Source organism: Nycticebus coucang, chromosome 13, assembly GCF_027406575.1.
Source record: "Nycticebus coucang isolate mNycCou1 chromosome 13, mNycCou1.pri, whole genome shotgun sequence".
Taxonomy (NCBI): domain Eukaryota; kingdom Metazoa; phylum Chordata; class Mammalia; order Primates; family Lorisidae; genus Nycticebus; species Nycticebus coucang.
In genome coordinates, this window is record NC_069792.1 from 102,261,038 (window position 1) to 102,278,191 (window position 17,154).

Sequence of the window (17,154 nt, forward strand, 5' to 3'; positions counted from 1 at the left end):
GAATTGCGAAATAAACAGCAAAGAAAAGGCTCTGCATGAGAGGCTCTGCAGCTGGGAATAGGGGCAGGCAGGAGAAGGCCAGGCCTGGCAAGGTTGCTGGGGCTGCGGCAGATGCTGGGGAAGGTGCCCAGACAGACCTTGGCACTAGGGCCTCTGACCACCCCACCCTCCAGCATCTCACCGTGTTCTACTCCCACCTACTGCTTGCACTCACCTTCCACCACCAAGCCCCCTTTCTTGAAGCTGCCTATGCCGTCCTCGGAACCTCACAGCCCTCTCCCTCCAGGCCTCCCAACGCTGGGGGCTGGGGTGGCACCTCTTTGGTGCTTTCCTTCCCTCATGGGCACTTTCTGTCCCCTCCCTGAGCTTCACCCCAGCTTCTGCCTGCCCTGCCCTGACCCTCCTGGGTCAGGATCCCCCAGGTCCTGGCACCCTTAGTCCCTGACCTCAGGGAACAGCTCCCATGTCCTCTTCCTTCTCTCTCATATGCCATCCAATCATTAGTAAGTCCTAAGGGACCATCTCTGAAACATGTCAGGTCTTAACTCTTGCCACCTGCTGTCTCTGTGGCCATCTCCCGCCCAGATCCCTCAACAGCGCCCAACTTAGCTGCCCTAGTCCCCTTCCTTCCTCTGCTCTGAGCTTCTGCAGCCACAGCAGGCAGACACACTCACTTCTCCAGGTAGATGGCAGACAGGCTGTGCACCTGCTCCAGCTTGCCCAGGGTCAGCTCCAGCTCCGAGCGCAGAGTCGGGGCAGCTGGTGATGGCTTAGGCAGGGTGAGGATCTTCTCAGCCTCAACAGAGAGCCGGGTGACCCCCTTGCCCAGCCCCTCCAGCTCAGCTTGTGCTTTCTGCAGAGACCAAGCAAGGCAGCAGTGACCCCTGGGCCTAGCACTGCATGCTTCAAAAACCCAGGAGGGAGGTAGGGCTGGCAAGGGACAGAGATGGGGTGGGGATGGCGCCTGCCTGCTGCTCGGCGATGCGCTGGGCACACTCCCGCGCCGGCTCTTTATCTAGTGGCAACCGCAGACGGTGCACAGTACGTGTCTCCCAGGCCTCCAGCTGTAGCCGGATGTCCTTGAGCTCCGAAATGCAGCGCTGACAGCGAGACTCCTCCTGCTCACCTGCAGGCACATCCCCATCACTTGAGTGCCCAGCCCATCACTGGCCCTCCGCACACCAAAGCCCTGTCCATCACATACCCTGCTCTAGGCTCTGCAGGAGCTGCTGGTAGTGGCGGCTACAGGAGGCATACTCGCGCTCAGCTATCAGCCGATCCTCAGGCCCGAAGCCACCAGCATCCTGGCTATCCCGTAGGAAGGCTTGGTAGTGCAGCTCCAGGCTGCGCAGGGCTTGGCGCTGCTCTTCTGGCTTCAGCATGCGGAACTGTGGACAGCACAGGGCACAATAGGCTGATGCACACAGGTTGCCACCACCCCTCTCCCACCTAGAGCCCATGGCCACCGGCAGTCGTACCGTGGTCAGGGACCAGGAGCGGATGAGCTGCATGTCACGGCTGAGGTTCTGCCATGCTAGAAGGCTCTTCATGTCCACATACAGCTGGTGCCACAGCGCAACCACAGCCTGGTGCTGAGCCTCTAACCTGGCATGTCAGGACATAGTCAGGATATCTGGGGCCTATCCACTGCCCATCCCTTCCAACTGCTGGACCGTAGGCCACCCACCTGCTGATGGCCTCCTGGGCTTCCTGGTTGGGCGGGGGCACAAGGAAGCACACGGAAGGCACAGCGGCCTCGCTGCCGGAGCTGCTGAGCACCTTCCAGTGGGATGGCTGTGCAGGGCCCACCAGCTGGCATTCGTCACCCTTATGCACGGTCATCTGGGATAGTCAGAGTCATTGACCATATGGCGACACTGTGCCCTGCCTGGCCACGCCCCTCCCATGGCGACCCTGGCCCAGCCCTCACCTCCACCTGCTTGTAGTCACACACAGCCAGCAGGGGCACACGGCCCCGCACGGGGTGAGCCGGGTTGCGGGGCTTCAGCTGCACGATGGCCTTGGCCCGCTTGGCCAGGCCTGAGAGGTGGCCTTTGTACTCATTCAACTGCTCCTTCTCATCCTGGAGGGGAGGGACAGCTCAGGTCAACAGGCCAGCATCCAGACACAGGCATGTCTGTGTGAGGGCCACAAGGGCCTACTGGGACCAGATTGTTGGGCCTTCCTGGTGCTCCCAGGGGGTGGGGAGCACAGAAGGCAGCAGGTCCAGCTGACTCCACCCACCCTCCTTTCCTGACCAGGATTGGGTACCCTCCTGCGCCCCTAGGTACATTTCTGCACCCCTGCGTAACTTCTGCGCCCCAGGCCACCCACCATATCTTCCAGGACAGGGGTGTGGCCTGGCTCCATGCCATCCCCTACAGTGTCCTATCCCCTCTACCTCCCTTTGGGTGGCACCTATCCCAACCTGCAGAGAGGGTTGTCAAGGCTAAGTCAGGTCCACCTGGAGCTGCCCACACCTCCACTACCCTCTCCCAGCCCTTACTGACTACATCAACCCATCCAATGTTTCAGTCTTATGCCTTCTTCTCTCCATCAGTCCCCACTGAGTGTGCTCTGCCCTCAGGATGCCTCATCACCCTTGCCCCGCAGACACCCAGGGCACTGCCCAGCAGCCACTCGGCTCTCCACAGCCAACAGACTGAGCCTGCTGCAGGCCATAGCACCGGCACACTTGCCTAAGGCAAGCAGACGGGCAACAGCAGCAGGCTTCAGCCTCAGTTTGCTCTGTGGGCTCCACAGATGGAGCCCATGCCACTTCCAGCCAGCCAGCTCCCCCATACACCTGCTCAGTGGCCCCTATGCCCCCACTGTGCCTCCTCAAGCCCTGCCCAGGCCCCTGCCTCACCTGGGCATCCTGTAACAGGTCCTCGAGCCGGGTGACGGTGATGGAGCGGTCACAGCTGTACTTCCTGCGCATCATGTCCTGCAGCTTCTGCAGCTGCTCCTCAGCTTCCCGCACATCTGAGAAGAACTGAGGGGCAAGCAGGGTCATGCCAGACTGCCTGGGCCAGGAGCTCCAGGCCAGGGCTGCCTGGCATAGGTCTAAGAGGCGAGGGCAGCAGAGCCCTGGGAGGAGCCCCAAGCCCAGTGGGACAGAGTGCAAGAAGTAGCCGTCAATGTCTGGATACATAGGAAGCTGCTGGTCAGGCCCACCCATCTGCCAAGGGGGCCAGGGAGCCCTTCAATGCTGCAGCTGAGCTCCTGAGCCAGGGCCCTGTCCTCACCTGGAAGTAGGCGGTGTTCTCCTTCAGGTGAGCCTCGATGCAGCAACACAGCTGCAGCATCCAGCTCCACTGGGTCTGCAGGGCGGCCTGGAAGGACTGCAAGATGGCGAGGCCCATCAGGCCCTGTCCCGCCCCCAGGGCCCAGGGGTCCCCACGTCCCTGCTCCCACCTCCACTGTGGGCCGAGCAGGGTGGTCATCCCGCAGCAGCCGGTCGGCGGTGTTCTGGATGTCCTTGATCTTCTTTTCCTTCAGCTCCAGCTCACGCATCAGGGCCTGGTATGAGGGCAAAGGATCTCAGGGATGGGCCAGGCTGCGCCGGGGTCTGTCAGTCTCCCAGCAAACTCAACTTGAGGAGCCGGAAGCTGCATCTAAGCAGCTACCAGCTGCTCCCACATGTAGGGGACCACCCTTGGCACAGCAGGGCGGGCGCAGGGCAGCGCAAGTGGCTCACCGAGTAGCTCTCCTTCTTGGCGGCCATGTTGGTGTTGTGCTCGCTCCAGTCAAAGCCCACCTCCTCCTCCTCCTTCTCACTCAGCCACATTAGCTCCTTGGTGGCAGCCACCACAAAGTTGTGTAGGCTTTCCAGGGACCTGAGGCGGGCCTTGGAGGAGTTCTGTGGGTGGGCAGGGCCAGGTCAGCAGGCTGCAGCCTCCCTGCCCCTCCACCCCACCCGCCTCCACTCACCAGTAACTTGGCGTAATGCAGGTCCAGCCGGCCCAGGCAGTCACGGTAAGCAGCCCGGGTGGTGGGGGAAAGCTGGACCTGCAGGAGACAAGACAGGTCAGGCCCATGGTGGCCTGGGCCTGGCCTCCCACCCACTGCTCACCCCATGGGCGTCACTTGCCTCGTCACTCTGTGCTCGCTCAATCTTGGCCCGGAATTCCTCGATGGACTGGTGCAGACCACGGTGGCCACCCAGCTGCGCCTCCACACTGGGCAGGTCCACTCCCCACTCAGCACCATCCACCCGGCGCTGGTTCTCCTCCACCCATGCCAACAAGTCCTGCAGGTAGCGCAGGGTAGAGTCCTCGAGTTCAGGGCGCCTCTGCACACTCTGCAGAGTCACCTGGGTCACCTGGGCCACGGGGGCAGTCACGCCTGCTTTCAGCCGGAGGTTGTACTCAGTGCGGATGGCCACCAGGCGCTCATGCAGGCGGTACACCCTGAGGCAGAGGCGGGGAGGGCATCAGCCACACCCCAGGTTGCCTGTACCCAGGAGGCCCAGGGAGTGGCAAAAAGGGCCCCACCTGCGGTACATTTGCTCTCCCTGTGGGTGCCGTCCATCCTTGAGTGTCTGCACATCATTGAACAGCAGCCGGATCATGCTGTCTGCCTTGTCCAGGTCCCGTTCCACCTCCCCTGCTCGCTGTGGCACTTTGCCCGCAGTCAGCAGCCGGATATCCTACAAGGTGGTCGAGAGTCAGAGCCCAGCTGACCCACCTCTGACCTCACAAGGACCTCAGCCGAGGAAGCTGCCCTTGCCCACTTAAGACCCAGGCCGCAGATGACTCACTGCCCCCAGATACCTGCCCTTGCCCTGCCCTCCCGTTACCCCACATGTCTCTCTGACACAAACTACTGGCTAAATCTACCCGCTAACTTTCTCAGGGATTGCTAGCTGTCTATGGGATGGAGATCAAGTCCAAAAGAATTGTGCTAGGTCCAAGGACCGAGACGGCCTTGTGGCTGTGTCTGTGGCCTCCTTCCTCCAGCAAACTCCTGCCAGGCCACACAGCCCCATGCATCTGGGATCCCAAGAGTACTTAGCAGCAGATGATCTAGGTCCCTTCCATCAACCCCTCCCTATCAGCCCCAGCAGCTGCTGTGCTGGAGGAGGCCTGGCAGAGGCTGGGCGGCCTCTCCACATCCTGCTTAGTGCCCAGAAGCTAACTCTCCCCAAAGCATGTGGTTAAGAGTTGGCTGCACACCAAGAAAGAGGAGCCAGGCCTGGCTTCCCCACCTCAGAGCCAGCCCCTGCCTGGCTTGCTGCAAGGCCTGGCAGGCTGCAGGGCGTGGCAGGCTGCAGGCTGTGGCTCCCAGCCTCCCTCCAGCCCAGTCCCTGCCCCTCCCCACCCCCTCACCGACTGCAACAGGGCGTCAGCCTGGTTCAGCTGCTCCTCACAGAGTCCAGCCTCCATCTGCAACTTGCTCACTATGCGCTGAAGGCACTCCAGCCTGTAACCCAAGGCACCCAGGGACCCACTTGTCAGCCAGGGCAGCCACCACCCTCCCTGGCTGCAGAGCACAGTTCCCTTCCTGCTCCAGCCTCCCTGGCCCTCAGGTTAGCAGGAGCTCAGTTCCTGGCCTAGGGGGGTTTCCTCTCCAGGCAGTGACTCACCCTTGGGTGGCTCCCCTGCTACCACAGGGCCCCACCCTCAGCCTCCCTCACCCCACCCACCTCTCAAACTCGCTGCGAAGCTGCTTCTCCCGCTCCAGGATGGCCACGTGCAGCCGGCCCCACTCCTTCTCGACATCCAGTGGGTGGTAGCCAGGGGGTACCTTGAGCTGGCCAGCTTGTACTGCAGCCTGTGGGCAGGACCGAGCTCAGGCTTGAGACTGCAAAGGGTGGGGAGCTTGGTCCCCCACCCACCAGACCCAGAACAGCCCCCACGGACATCCCCGACCTCGCTAGGGGATACCCCTTAACCTCCCTCGGGGCATTCCTCACCTCCAGAGACTGAAAGACACTCTTAGATCGGTTCTTATCTGCCTCCTTGGCTGGAAGCTCTGTCTCCTTAAACTTCAAGAACTGGCACCACAAGATCTGTGGGCACAGGGGTGTCAGCATCACACCTAGCCCCAGGGCAGGCAGGACCCTGGTGCAACTGCCCACCCACCTCGATCTCCTCGAAGCTGGAGGGGAACTTGCGCTCCTCAAAGGCTGCGATGTGGTGCCGGATCCACTGCAGCAGCAGCATCACCAGCTCCCGGTATTCCTGCCAGCGCAGCTGCAGCTCCTGCAAGACCATGCGCAAGCGCCCATCAGCGGCCACCCCAGGCATGAGGCCCACCTGCCTCCAGGCCCACTACTCACGTTGGCCCGCACCCCATCCTGTGCATCCGGCACGCGGGGCATGGCGTCATACAGGGATGAAACATAGGTGATGATAGATTTCTCATCAGGCTGAGGCACATCCACATCTGTGGGACAGGGCGGTCAGAGGAGTCTCTGGTCCCTCTGGGGGTGGAGGGGCAGGCAAGGAAGGGTTAGAGGCACGCACCCTCTGGGTCCAGGAGCCTTGTCACTCCCAGGTCCCGCTCTGCCACGGAGAAGGCCTGGTCCAGGTTCTCCAGGTTGCTCTGCCGGTATACCTTATTCATGTCAATGAGCAGGGGCCTGCAGACCGATGGGTGGATGGGGTACGATGGGGGCAGCTGGCCCATGGAGCAGGGTGGCAGGCAGACTCCTCCACACCCCAGCAACCACAGGCCCAGCCCACACTCCCCCTGAACAATGCACTCCCACTCCACCAATGCCCCAGATCTGCCTACCCCCACAGACCCAAACAAACCCCACTGTCCCCACCCCAGGAGCCCAGGTGCCTGCGGCAGACATGGCACAGGCCCAGTGCACTGAGCCAGGCCACTTCTGAGCTGTCCACATGGTGCAGTTGCTCGTGTCTGTGAGAACTAGGGCCCATAGCCTCAAGGAGGCAGGGGTACTTCAGAAGGGCCTCCTGGAGGGGCTAGGTGCCAGGGTGGGGCTAAGCCCTGCTGGTGCGCACTACTCAGAGGAGTCTGGCACTCACCCTCCCTGCCCTGACTTGTCTGAAGTTGCCCAGCTGAGGTGCCCTGGGGTGCCTGGCCTGCAGCCTCCCTAGTCTCCAGCACCACATACTTGTGCCGGTGGATGATGGCGTTGAAGAGGCGGCCGTCGCGCCAGCTGGAAGTAAAGTTGTCACAGCGCAGGCCCTGGTAGCCCTCCACCATGCGCTGAGACCAAAGCAGCAGCTTCTCCTTGGCTGTCATGTCCTCCGACTGCCCGCTCACTTGGATGTCAGAGATCTGCCCGACATGGTGGGAGGTGGTGCTTCAGCCTGGGCTGCCGGCCTGACCAGCATCCACAACCACTTGCATAAGGGCAGGTGGCTCAGCACCCAACTGGACTGCATAGGCTCCCAGGGCCCCCATGGGAGCCACTAGGACCAGCCACACCTCAGGACCACAAGCCACTCCAGCCAGCCAGCATTGCAGAGGAAGGCTGAGCCCCAGCCCCTCCATGGCAGGTACCCTGGGCTCCCTTTGGCTGAGGAGGCCTGGATGTACCTATACACCCTGTACCCACAAAAGTGGTGGAGACTGGTGCAAGAAGAGCAGGTGCAGACCCCTAGTGCTGGCCCAGAATGCTCAGGCCTAGGAAAACCCCTCTCTGTTTGTGGGGGTGAACCCCTGGGGGCTGTGCATGGCACGTGGGCCTGGCGGCCTGCCTGCCTGTGTGACTCAGCTACCGTGCCAGCCAAGCTCTGCCTGCCCAGCTCTCAGATTTGTGGCTTCCTGTGTGGCCAGAACAAGCTTTGGGTGAGTCAGCTGGTGCAGCCTATGGAGCTCCAGAATGTTCCCCAGGCAGGCAGCAATGAGCACATTCCTGCATGGGGAGGCTCTGCAGGCCCTGCCCAGCCAAGGCCAGAGGGCGCAGAATAGGCCTTGAAGGGAGGCCGAGGCCCACAGGCCATGGAGCGAGCCCAGAGGCAGGGCTGGCAGGATGGCTCCCAGGTGCTACTGCACCCAGGGCACCATAGGCCAGCCCAGGAGTCAGGGAGCTCCCCCCACAACCTGGAGACTCCAGGTGTGGCTGTTCTACCTGGAAGTGCAGAATAATTGTCCAGATCAGGCCAAGAGTCAGCTTGGGGTTGCCGTCGGCAATATCATCATTCCTGATGTTCACCAACTTCACCTGTAAGCAAGCAACTCTCAGCTGTGCCCCACAGGGCTAACCTGGCTCAGTGAGAGGCCTGGGTTAGGCTTGGCAGCCTTACCTGGCGGTGCCGGAGGTAATCCAGGGCAATCTGGACATTCTGCAGCTTGTGGAAGCGCATCCTCCCCTTTTCCCGGGGCTGTGAGAAGAGGTGTGGCATGGTCAGCGTCCACACAAAGCAACTGCAGCTCCAGGGCCCACCCCTCAAATGTTCCCAAGGCAACTATAGCAAGTAAGCTAAGGGTCCTCCCCAGCACACCCTCTCCCAGCTGGGAAAAGGATGCCAGCCCAGAGGCCAGGCCTGGCCCAGGAGGGGCTCAGGAAGTCCAGCGACTCCAACTGTGGATAGGAAGGAAGGATGGTGGGAGGAGACAGTCAGGAAGCTTCAGGTGGAGGGCAGTGGTGGTTGGGGGGGGTGGGGGGTCCTCCTGCCTGGCAGTGGCAGCCACAGCAGCTGCTGGTGGGTCCCAGGCCCAGTCCTGGGCCCAGCCCCAGGCAGCACGCAGATAGCCTGGCACATAGACATCTGCCCCCCAAGGGCCAGGTTGAACTTGGCTGCTGGCCCCAGGTGAGCTGGGCTCCATGGTCTCAGGGAGCCCATGTGCTGCCGCAGCCAAAAGACACAACCACTCACCAGGCGCAAGCTCCTGATTACGTCCCGCTCCCTCGGCTGCCCAGCCAGAGCAGGGCAAGGGGTAAAGAGCAGAGGTCAAGGATCAGAGTCCAAGCAGCAGAGAAACCAAAGCAGAGCAGAGCATGAGGTTACTGTGTTAGGGCTCTGGAGTGGAGGGCAGCAAGAGCCAGAGTGGCCCAAGGCATGGGGGTCATGGCCACCCCCAGGCTGGGCCTTCAGCTGCAATGCCCTGACACCCTGGACAGGAAGGCACGGTGGGAGCAGGCCAGGCTGCTCCCCCAGGAAAAGGCAGGAAGGAGCGAGCTGGACATAGGATGGGCAGTCGGAACAGGTCCCAAGGAGAGAAGGCAGGCAGGGCAGTCCAGGTAGAAGAGAAGGGGGGCACACATACCAGGCTGTCCCCTGAGAGGACCTCCAGTAAGGAGATGAGGTTGTGGCCATCTCGGAGGTCTTCATACAGGTCACTGATATGCCTCTGGGCCTGTGGGGACAACAGGAGCTGGGCTGGCCATAGATCCTCTCAGCCACCAACAGGCCTCAGAGGGCAGAGCCCAGAGCCGGGCACTGAACCCAGAGAGGAAGAGGTGGGGGTCTGAGTCTCTTGGGGTACTTGGGGTATGGAGCATGGCCCTAAGGAGGCACCTACCTCTGCCCTCCAGTGCTACGGAGAGGCCAGGAGAGACCAGGAAAAGTAAGAGGAGGAAAGAGACGGGAGCGATCATGGAGAGGAGAGAGGACAGAAATTGACAGGTTTCAGAGATGAAAGGTGAGCACAGGGTAGGGGTACCTCCCCCACCCACAGCCGGCTCCTCCCATGCCCACAGCTCCAAGGCACACGCTGCTCACCTTGATGAGGTGCTTGTTGACCCACTTGGTGAAGGTTTTCTTCTGCACACGGTCCCGCTCATCTGGAGAAGACAAGGCCAGTTCACCCAGGGCCTGGGAAAAGCCCAGAGAGGCCCCCAGAGGTGACCACTGTGCAGACACAGAGGCCTGGCTAACCTGATGCAGGCTGAGGAGGTCCCCAAAGCCTCTCAAAGATCACAGAGAAACCCAGCCCTCCCCTTGGCCCGCAGTCCTATCAGAACAGCAGAGACCCCAGGCCAGCCCAGCTTAGCCCAGCCCAGGTTCAGGTGGGAGCTCATTGCTCAATCCCCCACTGTCTCCCTGCAGAGAGGAGAGGGTCCAGCAGACAAGTCCCGGCTTGCTCCACCACATGATGCCCCTAAGGCATGGGCAGAGGCACGACTGAGCCAGGGCCCTGGTTCAGACAGGACATCTGGGGGAAACTATGTCCTCCCAATAAGGCAGTGGGCTTTCTCCAGGGCATGGAGAGCACCTCTCCTGACCTGGGCCTACCCCTGAGCCACGAACACCCTTGCCAGCCTTGTGGATGCTGGGCAGCCCGATCCGTGCTGGGCAAGGGTGGCCGACTTTCCCCACCCCCCTGGTGCCAAGGCTTCCTGCCACAGGAAGCGGCTACAGCCACGGAGGCCCGCCCTGTAAGGCAGGGAGGGCCTGCTGACTTTCTTGCCCCCAGCCCCACTACCTTTCTTGCCCTCTGAGGCTCTGAGCACAGCCAGGTAGAGGTTGTCCTCAGAGCTAGTCCTCTTGCGACCCAGGCCCTCGGGCTCAGGCACACGGAGCTGGTGCTGAGACATGGTGCTGCCCTGCCCCTCAGCCCTCAGTGCTGGGCAGCACTGGGCAGCCCCCAAGTGGCACACAGGGAAGGCTGGTGGCTGCGCGGGGTGACCCCTCACACGGCCAGCTCAGAGTCTGTGGAAGCTCCCTGCCTGCCGTGTGCCCCGTTTGCCCCAGCCAGCAGCTGCCCCGCCCCGGAGCCCCACCCTGCTGCCAGAGAGGAGTGTCCCGGCGGGAAGGAGGAAGGCAGCTCCTCCCCCATGGCCACACCCTCAGTTGCCAGAAACAGGAACTGGGGGTTTCCTCACACATCAAGCCCACCACAGCCACCACAGGGATGGCACCTGGGGACACAGGAACACCTGGCACTTCACGATGCAGACTGGTGCCAGAAGCCAAGAGTGCACACCAATCCCACTGCCACCCAGAAGACCCATCTCAGGGCTGGTGCCTGACCATGGCTGGGGCCGGGCTCCAAGGCCACACCTCTCTGCAGAGAACATTCCCAGGCTGCCCCTTCGGCCTGTCCACCCTCCCTCTGGGGTCTGACCACAAGGGATTTCCTCAACTAGTACAATACATCTAAACTGCCTATGGAACCACGACCTACCCTGCAGCCCCCACTCCTGCCAGGCACCTCCTGCAACCAGGCCTGGCCCCTCCCAGCTACCCGCTAGGCACACACTGGAATAGCACCTCATTTCCAGCCCACCCCAAGCCTAGCAGACCCAGCAGCAGGCCTGGGGCAGGGGTACATAGCTGAGCGCTGACTCACTGAGGCTGAACTGCAGTGGGAGCAGAGCTGCAGGGACACTTCCCCAGGTGTGGGGGGGAGTCAGCCAGTGAATCAGGGGGCCTAAGCACCATGACTCACTGGAAAGGAAGCCACACCTGAGGCAGGACGTGGGGGCTGCCTGCAGTTGGGTGGGGCTTGCAGATAACAGCTGCTCCGGGCTGTAAAAGTGGAAGACCTGGGCAAAGGGCACCAAGGCCCCAGTGACTGATGGGCCTGCCCTGGCGGGGCCTCTGGCTCCCTCAGGTCTGTGGCCAATGGCCAACATCTGGGACTGCCCAACTCGCCCGACCACCATAGGAAAGAATGCACCACCCTGAACCACAAGAATTTTCCAGGCTGTGTATTGGGCTTGATGTGATCCAGCTGTGGGCTGTGGAAGACCTACCCGCAGTGCCTCCAAGCCTCTGCCCCTGCTGGCCATGAGAGGGCGCCCAAAGTCCGAGGGGTGGGGAGTGCCCAAGCCAGACAGAGGTGGTTAAGGCCTCATCCCATGCCTCAGTGCACAACCAGCCCCCAGGGCTGTGCTACCCCACCTCTGAAGATACCCCTTTCGCAAGCCTGGACTCTAAGCCTGGCCTGAGATGCATGGAGACCTCCTTGCTCTGTGCCCTGGGCAGCCCAGTCATCCAACCCCTACCAGACACCAGTTCATCACCTCTCAAATCTGACCCTACTTTAGCCACTATTCCCAGGGCAATGTGCGCCAGAACACCTCATGCCCGCCTGGCCCTCCCCAGGGTTGGAGCAGTAGAAGCCTACCCGCCTCTCCAGGGGACCCAGCAGTGATGGGAGATGGCTACCGTGCCAGAGGGGGCTGCCATTCTGCCAAGGGGAACACTGCAGACTCCTGGGAATGGAGCGGTGGGCACAGGGTCTCCAGGAACTGCCCGAACCTGGAGGAACCTGGGCTTAAGATCTGAGAGGCATGTAGGGAGCCTCAGGCCCCAGCCAAGCCCTTTTTCCAGCCTTCAAGGATGTTGCTTGGGCAGGGCTGGGGTCCCATCTCCCCAATCCCAGTTCCAGCTTCCCTCCCCAGTCCATTCCTTTTGTAACCGATAGGCAAATGCTACTGACAGGCCATGTACCCTCCTCAAAGGCTGCTGCACACCTTGCCTGGCCTTCCCACCTCTGTCTGCACCACTCTGACCCACCCCCACCCCAGCACTGCTGCTCCTGCAATCTGACTCCCATTCTAAGGCTGGGTTTGAACCCGCCGCCTCTGGTATATGGGTCCGGCGCCCTACTCCTTTGAGCCACAGGCGCAGTGCTACCCACCCCCCACTCCCGCTTCCACCTTTTTTATAGATATGGAAACTAAAGCTGGAGGCCCACAGCAAGCGAAGGTGGCCCTGGGAGGGAAACGCCTAAGACTAGGACGGAATCCGGTTGGTGTCAGCGCCTGCCTCCCTCGCGTCCTACAAACGCCTGGCTAGCGACCAAGGCCAAAGCCTAGGTTGGCACGGAGCAGTTGGGGGAGGGGCAGCGGCCCTCCTCCTCCCCAAGAGACACACTGGCGGGCCAGGACAAAACCAGGCCTCACTCCCCAGGTGCTTCCGGGCTGGAGGTGGAGGCGGGGCTGCACCTGGGCCAGGCACCACCCCCATCCTAGTCCGGGCAGCAGTTCCCAGCAGAGACCCATCCCTCCCAGGTAAGAGCCAGAGCCCATCCAGTGCCACAAACCCAAGGCAGCACCCACCTATGCAGCACAGCTGCTGGTAGAGGTAGCCCCTGCGGGCCTGCTCGCAGCCCCCATCCAGCCAGCACAGCCGCTCCAGCAGGACCTCTCTGTGCAAGGTGAAGGCGCCGCCCACCCCCCACATCCCTGCCACAGACACTGGCAGGGTGGCCCAGGGTCACTTAGGAGAGCAAAGTGGCTCTGCTTCCAGCCTGAGCAACTTGGCAGAGGCCGCAAAGCTGCCAGTCAGCTCTCCACATCCCCCGCCCACCACAGCGGGAGGGAGGCCCAGGCCAGGAGAACCTGCCCCAGACACAGGCAGCCCCGCCCAACACAGACCAGGAAGCCCTGCCCTAGCCCCAGAGAGGACCCCCACTCAGCTTTAGAGAGGTGCAGGAGGCTGCCCTGGGACAAAGCAGCCTGGAGGTTGCCTAGGACCCAGGCTCCCTGGGAGGGGAGCTCCGGGGGACACGCACACAGGGAAACTCCCCAGGACTGACGTCTGAGGATGTGGGAGGAAGGTGGGGGATGGTGCAGTGAGCAGAAAACAGCCAAGAACAGAGCCAGGCCTCAAAGCCTGGCACCACCAGGTGGGGGCAGTGAGGGTGGCTGTAGCGGACCCCTTTCCCCACATAGAGCAGGGGCAGAGGTGGGCTGATGAAGAGGACAGTGCCTGGTCCTCAAACAGAACAATGTGAGGGGGAGGAAGGCCTCAGCCCTTGGCCCATGTGTTTTAGTGACTTCCCATCCCTGCCGCTGAGTCACCAGCTGCTCCCGAGCCCCCAAGGCCACGCCTGGCAGCCCAGAGCCCAGGGGATCCAGCACAGGAGGTGGTGACTGGGCAAGCCCACTAGGGGGCAGCCCTGGCCAGTGTCCCCCCTAGCCCCTCCCCTGCAGGCAAGTCCCCGTCTTAGGTGCGGTAGGTGTCCCCACTAGGGCAGTCCCTCTGGCCAGAAGCCCAGCTGTAGAACTGCCCTATCTCCGGAGCCCCACCCTGTCCTCTGCAGAGCAATGACCCAGGAGCTGGTGACTTTGAGCTGGGAGGGCAGAGCACAAGCCTAGCTGCCTGCCCCATGGCTGTCCTAGCTGTACCTGAGGGTACACACACCTGCCTCCCCTCTGTGCAGCTCCACACGACACCCCCCCAGTCCTACCCAGGACAACCACCTGGGCTCACCTGTCCCTGCTGCTGCAGCTGGGAGGGACCTCCCTTCAGAAGGGGAGGCTCCTGCACCACCCAGGCTTCCAATGGGGAGTCCATCCCTGGCCTCCCTTCCACCCTGCCCAGAACAGGCTCTAGGCCAGGCACAGACGAAGAGTCCCGCCCCGAGAAGCAATCAGGGTCTTCAAGGCAGGGTGGGGGCAGGAGGCTAATCCAGCTTTCCCAAACACTTGCCCCCCCGGGTGTTTAGCTCAGGGACAGGAAGAGGGTGGTGCAAGGAAACAGGAGGGGTGGAAGGGAGGCGGCCCTTCTGCCTCTGCCCCGCCCTCAGCTCCCGGGCAGGGGCAGTGGCCAGTGACAGTGGCTGAGGTGGTAGCTGCAAGCCGGGCTTACCTTCCTTGTCCTGTGCCTGCTGACGCCCCCTGCACCAGTGCCACACGGCGGCCAGGGTGACAACATGGCCCACAACCACCAGGGAGGGAAACAGGCTGCCTGACGGCTCCATGGCCACCACCCAGAGCCGCCAGCGTTGCCCTTCATGCACCAGAAGCCGGCTACTCCAAGGCTGGACAGCCCCTTCCCTGTGTGGAGGGTGTGGGGGGAGCCCCCGGGGACCAGAGCCTGCCCTGACTGCAGGACGGCTTTCAGCTGCAGCAGCTTGGGGACCAGGAAAACTGGCCACCGCACCAATTGGGCTCTCGCCCGCCCTCCTTGCCTCCTCCCTCCCACCCTCCCAGGACCTCCCCACCCTCCCTCCCAACCGCGGCCCGGCTCAGCTGTCCCTGCGCAGAGCTGCAAGCTCAAGGTTAGCTACAGCCTTAACCCCTGCCTACCCACAGCCACACCCGCCAGGAGGAGGGGCCTACAGGACACAGGGCCGCAGCCCCCCAGCTCTGCCTGGCGGCCTCTGCACAGATCCTCCCGTCCAGCCTCCCCCCAGATGACCCCACCAGAAGGAGGGCCCAAGCACCCCATTCTACCTCCAAGAGTACCCTCTGGGGACAGCTGCCAGGCAACACCAGTGCCCTGGTACCCCCACCCCAGGTTAGCAGCTGATCCCACCACACTCAAAGATATGCGCCTGCCTCACAGGTTCCCTCCCTTCATGTGGGACCTTAGACAAAGTCTGAGGAGGGCTGGGGGAGGGCCTGGGAAGCAGCGGAGGAACAAAGCCCTGGCCTCCAGCCTCTGGTGCCCCAGCCCTTTGTCCCCTGACCCCAGCTGGGGTCTCAAGGGCTGCCCCACCTACCAGGCACGATCTTCATTGGGGACAGCAACAGGAGCCCACAGGGCCAACAGGGAGTGGGCAAGGGGTGTGGGGGTCACAGCCCTGAGGAGGCAGCGAACGGGCAGCGGCGGTGGCGGGTGGGAGGAGGGTGCAGCACAGCAGCTGTCAGCAGCAGCACGTGGGGGAGGGGAGCCATGGGCCCAGGGGGGATATAAATATCCAAAGAGGGTGAACAGGCCCCGTCACTGGCCCAGACTTAGAACATGACGCGCAGAGTGAGGGCACCCAGGTTCCACAGTCTCCTGGAGTTGGATCAGGCTGGGTGGCTCCACCCCACACCACCAGGCACCCACCGGTGATTCCAACCACAGGGAGCAAAGCATAAGGGCCTCAGGCTCCTGTCCTATGAAGGAGAGTGGCACTTGGCCTGTCCCCTGTCCATAGTGGGAGTGCTCTCAGAAATGGCACTTGGGACAAGGGGTACCACCGCCCTCTCTCCCAGAGGTCCTAGTGCAGGTCACTCAAACGACACCTGGCCCCAGGGTGAACAGGATAGCATCCCCAAGGTCATGCTACTAGCCAGAGACCCAGGGAGCACAGAGTCAGGGCCCCAGGGCCACCACGAAAGCAAGAGCCTGCCCCACAGCACAGGGCTGCTCCTCCCACCCCAAGCCCCTCCTGGTGTCCTGGGTGGACTGGGCCAGAGAGGGAGATTGACCTGGCTCCACCCAGAAGCCAGCAGCCCAGGTCCGTGGAAGGCCTGAGGGTGGAGGGCCTCAGCAGGCAGGCCGGCACATCCTGTGCTGAGCTGGGTCCCCATGCACCTGGGGAAACAGGATGTAGGGGCACATTCCTGCCCTCTCTTTCCAGAAGCCAGGACTGCTAGGCTGGACCCCTTTGGGGCCAGCAGACAGACATGGGACATGCCATTTGGGGCACTTCCTTGGGCAGTTGTACTGGAACCCTGAGTGAGCCCTGGGGAGCATCACACAGGTGAAGACCTCAGGCCCAGTAAAAGGAGGAACAGGCAGGACCTCCACGAGGTGCAAGGGCTGCCCAGCCTCTGTGGGCAGCAAGCCACAAATGGGATAGGGTCACAAGGGCCAGGCCCATCTGAGCTACCTGACCTGTAGCCCCATGCTTCAGATGATCATTTCAGATCATCATTTCAGATGGTGGCCAGCTCTGGGCAGCCAGGTGCTAGGTTGGCTCAGGCCACCACAAGGAGAGGAGGACACCCACTGCCCCAAAGGCAAGCCAGCAGGGGCTGACTGAGCCAGGGCAGCAGCTGGCCAGCAGTAGGCAGGGTCTTTGGCTCTTTCCTCCAACCTGGCTGTAGGGGGCCTCAGAGGAGCCTGTGGGCTAACAGAACCATGAGACCTGGTTTCCAGAGGCAGGAGTAGGCGGCCTCAGAGACCTGGGCTTTCAGGACACCCACACAACACAGCACTGGGGCAGCTCTGAGGAACCATGCCCGTCCCTGCATCCACAGGCTCTGGTGTCTGTGGGTCCCAGGCAGAGACAGATCTGCATGTGGCCACCCCACCAGGGATCCTACATGGCTACCAGAGAGGGCCAACCCCACGGAGGTCCCTTCCTCTCTCCTCCTGCAGCCCCTGGCCCTGCAACCCCCATCCTGCCTAGTCCTACCTTGGCCCAGCTGAATCAGCTCTTCCATGCTGTACCTGGCCATGGCTGCCCAGCATGGGCCAGGCTGTTCAGTGTAGCAGAGAGGAAGGCAAAGCAGGAAGGAGGGAAAGGGTGGGAGGCAAAGGGAGGGCTCATTCATACCCTGGCCTCCCCGCCCAGCACTGGCGGCTCCTCCTCATGGCCATCCTTCAGTGAGGGAGCCGG

General features: G+C 62.4%; 1 protein-coding gene across 27 annotated transcripts in view; it reads right to left on the reverse strand.

The window, feature by feature from the left end:
* Nucleotides 1-17,154, reverse strand: part of PLEC (plectin) — a 56,923-nt gene that overhangs the window by 13,512 nt on the left and 26,257 nt on the right. For 6 of the 27 annotated variants that reach the window (XM_053559555.1, XM_053559537.1, XM_053559550.1 and 3 more), the window contains 24 exons: nt 9,645-9,706; nt 9,190-9,279; nt 8,226-8,303; nt 8,051-8,143; nt 7,088-7,254; nt 6,471-6,586; nt 6,284-6,390; nt 6,087-6,206; nt 5,918-6,013; nt 5,648-5,775; nt 5,331-5,424; nt 4,497-4,651; nt 4,094-4,412; nt 3,934-4,011; nt 3,701-3,862; nt 3,418-3,522; nt 3,249-3,344; nt 2,870-2,995; nt 1,931-2,083; nt 1,688-1,842; nt 1,479-1,605; nt 1,205-1,388; nt 969-1,126; nt 675-853 (listed from right to left, as the gene is read on the reverse strand). In XM_053559555.1, coding sequence (XP_053415530.1) covers nt 675-853; nt 969-1,126; nt 1,205-1,388; nt 1,479-1,605; nt 1,688-1,842; nt 1,931-2,083; nt 2,870-2,995; nt 3,249-3,344; nt 3,418-3,522; nt 3,701-3,862; nt 3,934-4,011; nt 4,094-4,412; nt 4,497-4,651; nt 5,331-5,424; nt 5,648-5,775; nt 5,918-6,013; nt 6,087-6,206; nt 6,284-6,390; nt 6,471-6,586; nt 7,088-7,254; nt 8,051-8,143; nt 8,226-8,303; nt 9,190-9,279; nt 9,645-9,706 — 3,148 coding nt within the window. Of the gene's footprint in view, nt 1-674; nt 854-968; nt 1,127-1,204; nt 1,389-1,478; nt 1,606-1,687; nt 1,843-1,930; nt 2,084-2,869; nt 2,996-3,248; nt 3,345-3,417; nt 3,523-3,700; nt 3,863-3,933; nt 4,012-4,093; nt 4,413-4,496; nt 4,652-5,330; nt 5,425-5,647; nt 5,776-5,917; nt 6,014-6,086; nt 6,207-6,283; nt 6,391-6,470; nt 6,587-7,087; nt 7,255-8,050; nt 8,144-8,225; nt 8,304-8,798; nt 8,835-9,189; nt 9,280-9,444; nt 9,460-9,644; nt 9,707-10,347; nt 10,616-12,931; nt 13,246-14,087; nt 14,106-14,465; nt 14,770-15,321; nt 15,775-17,154 lie in introns of those variants that run through there. The other 21 variants (XM_053559533.1, XM_053559544.1, XM_053559531.1 and 18 more) reach the window with 15 other exon arrangements.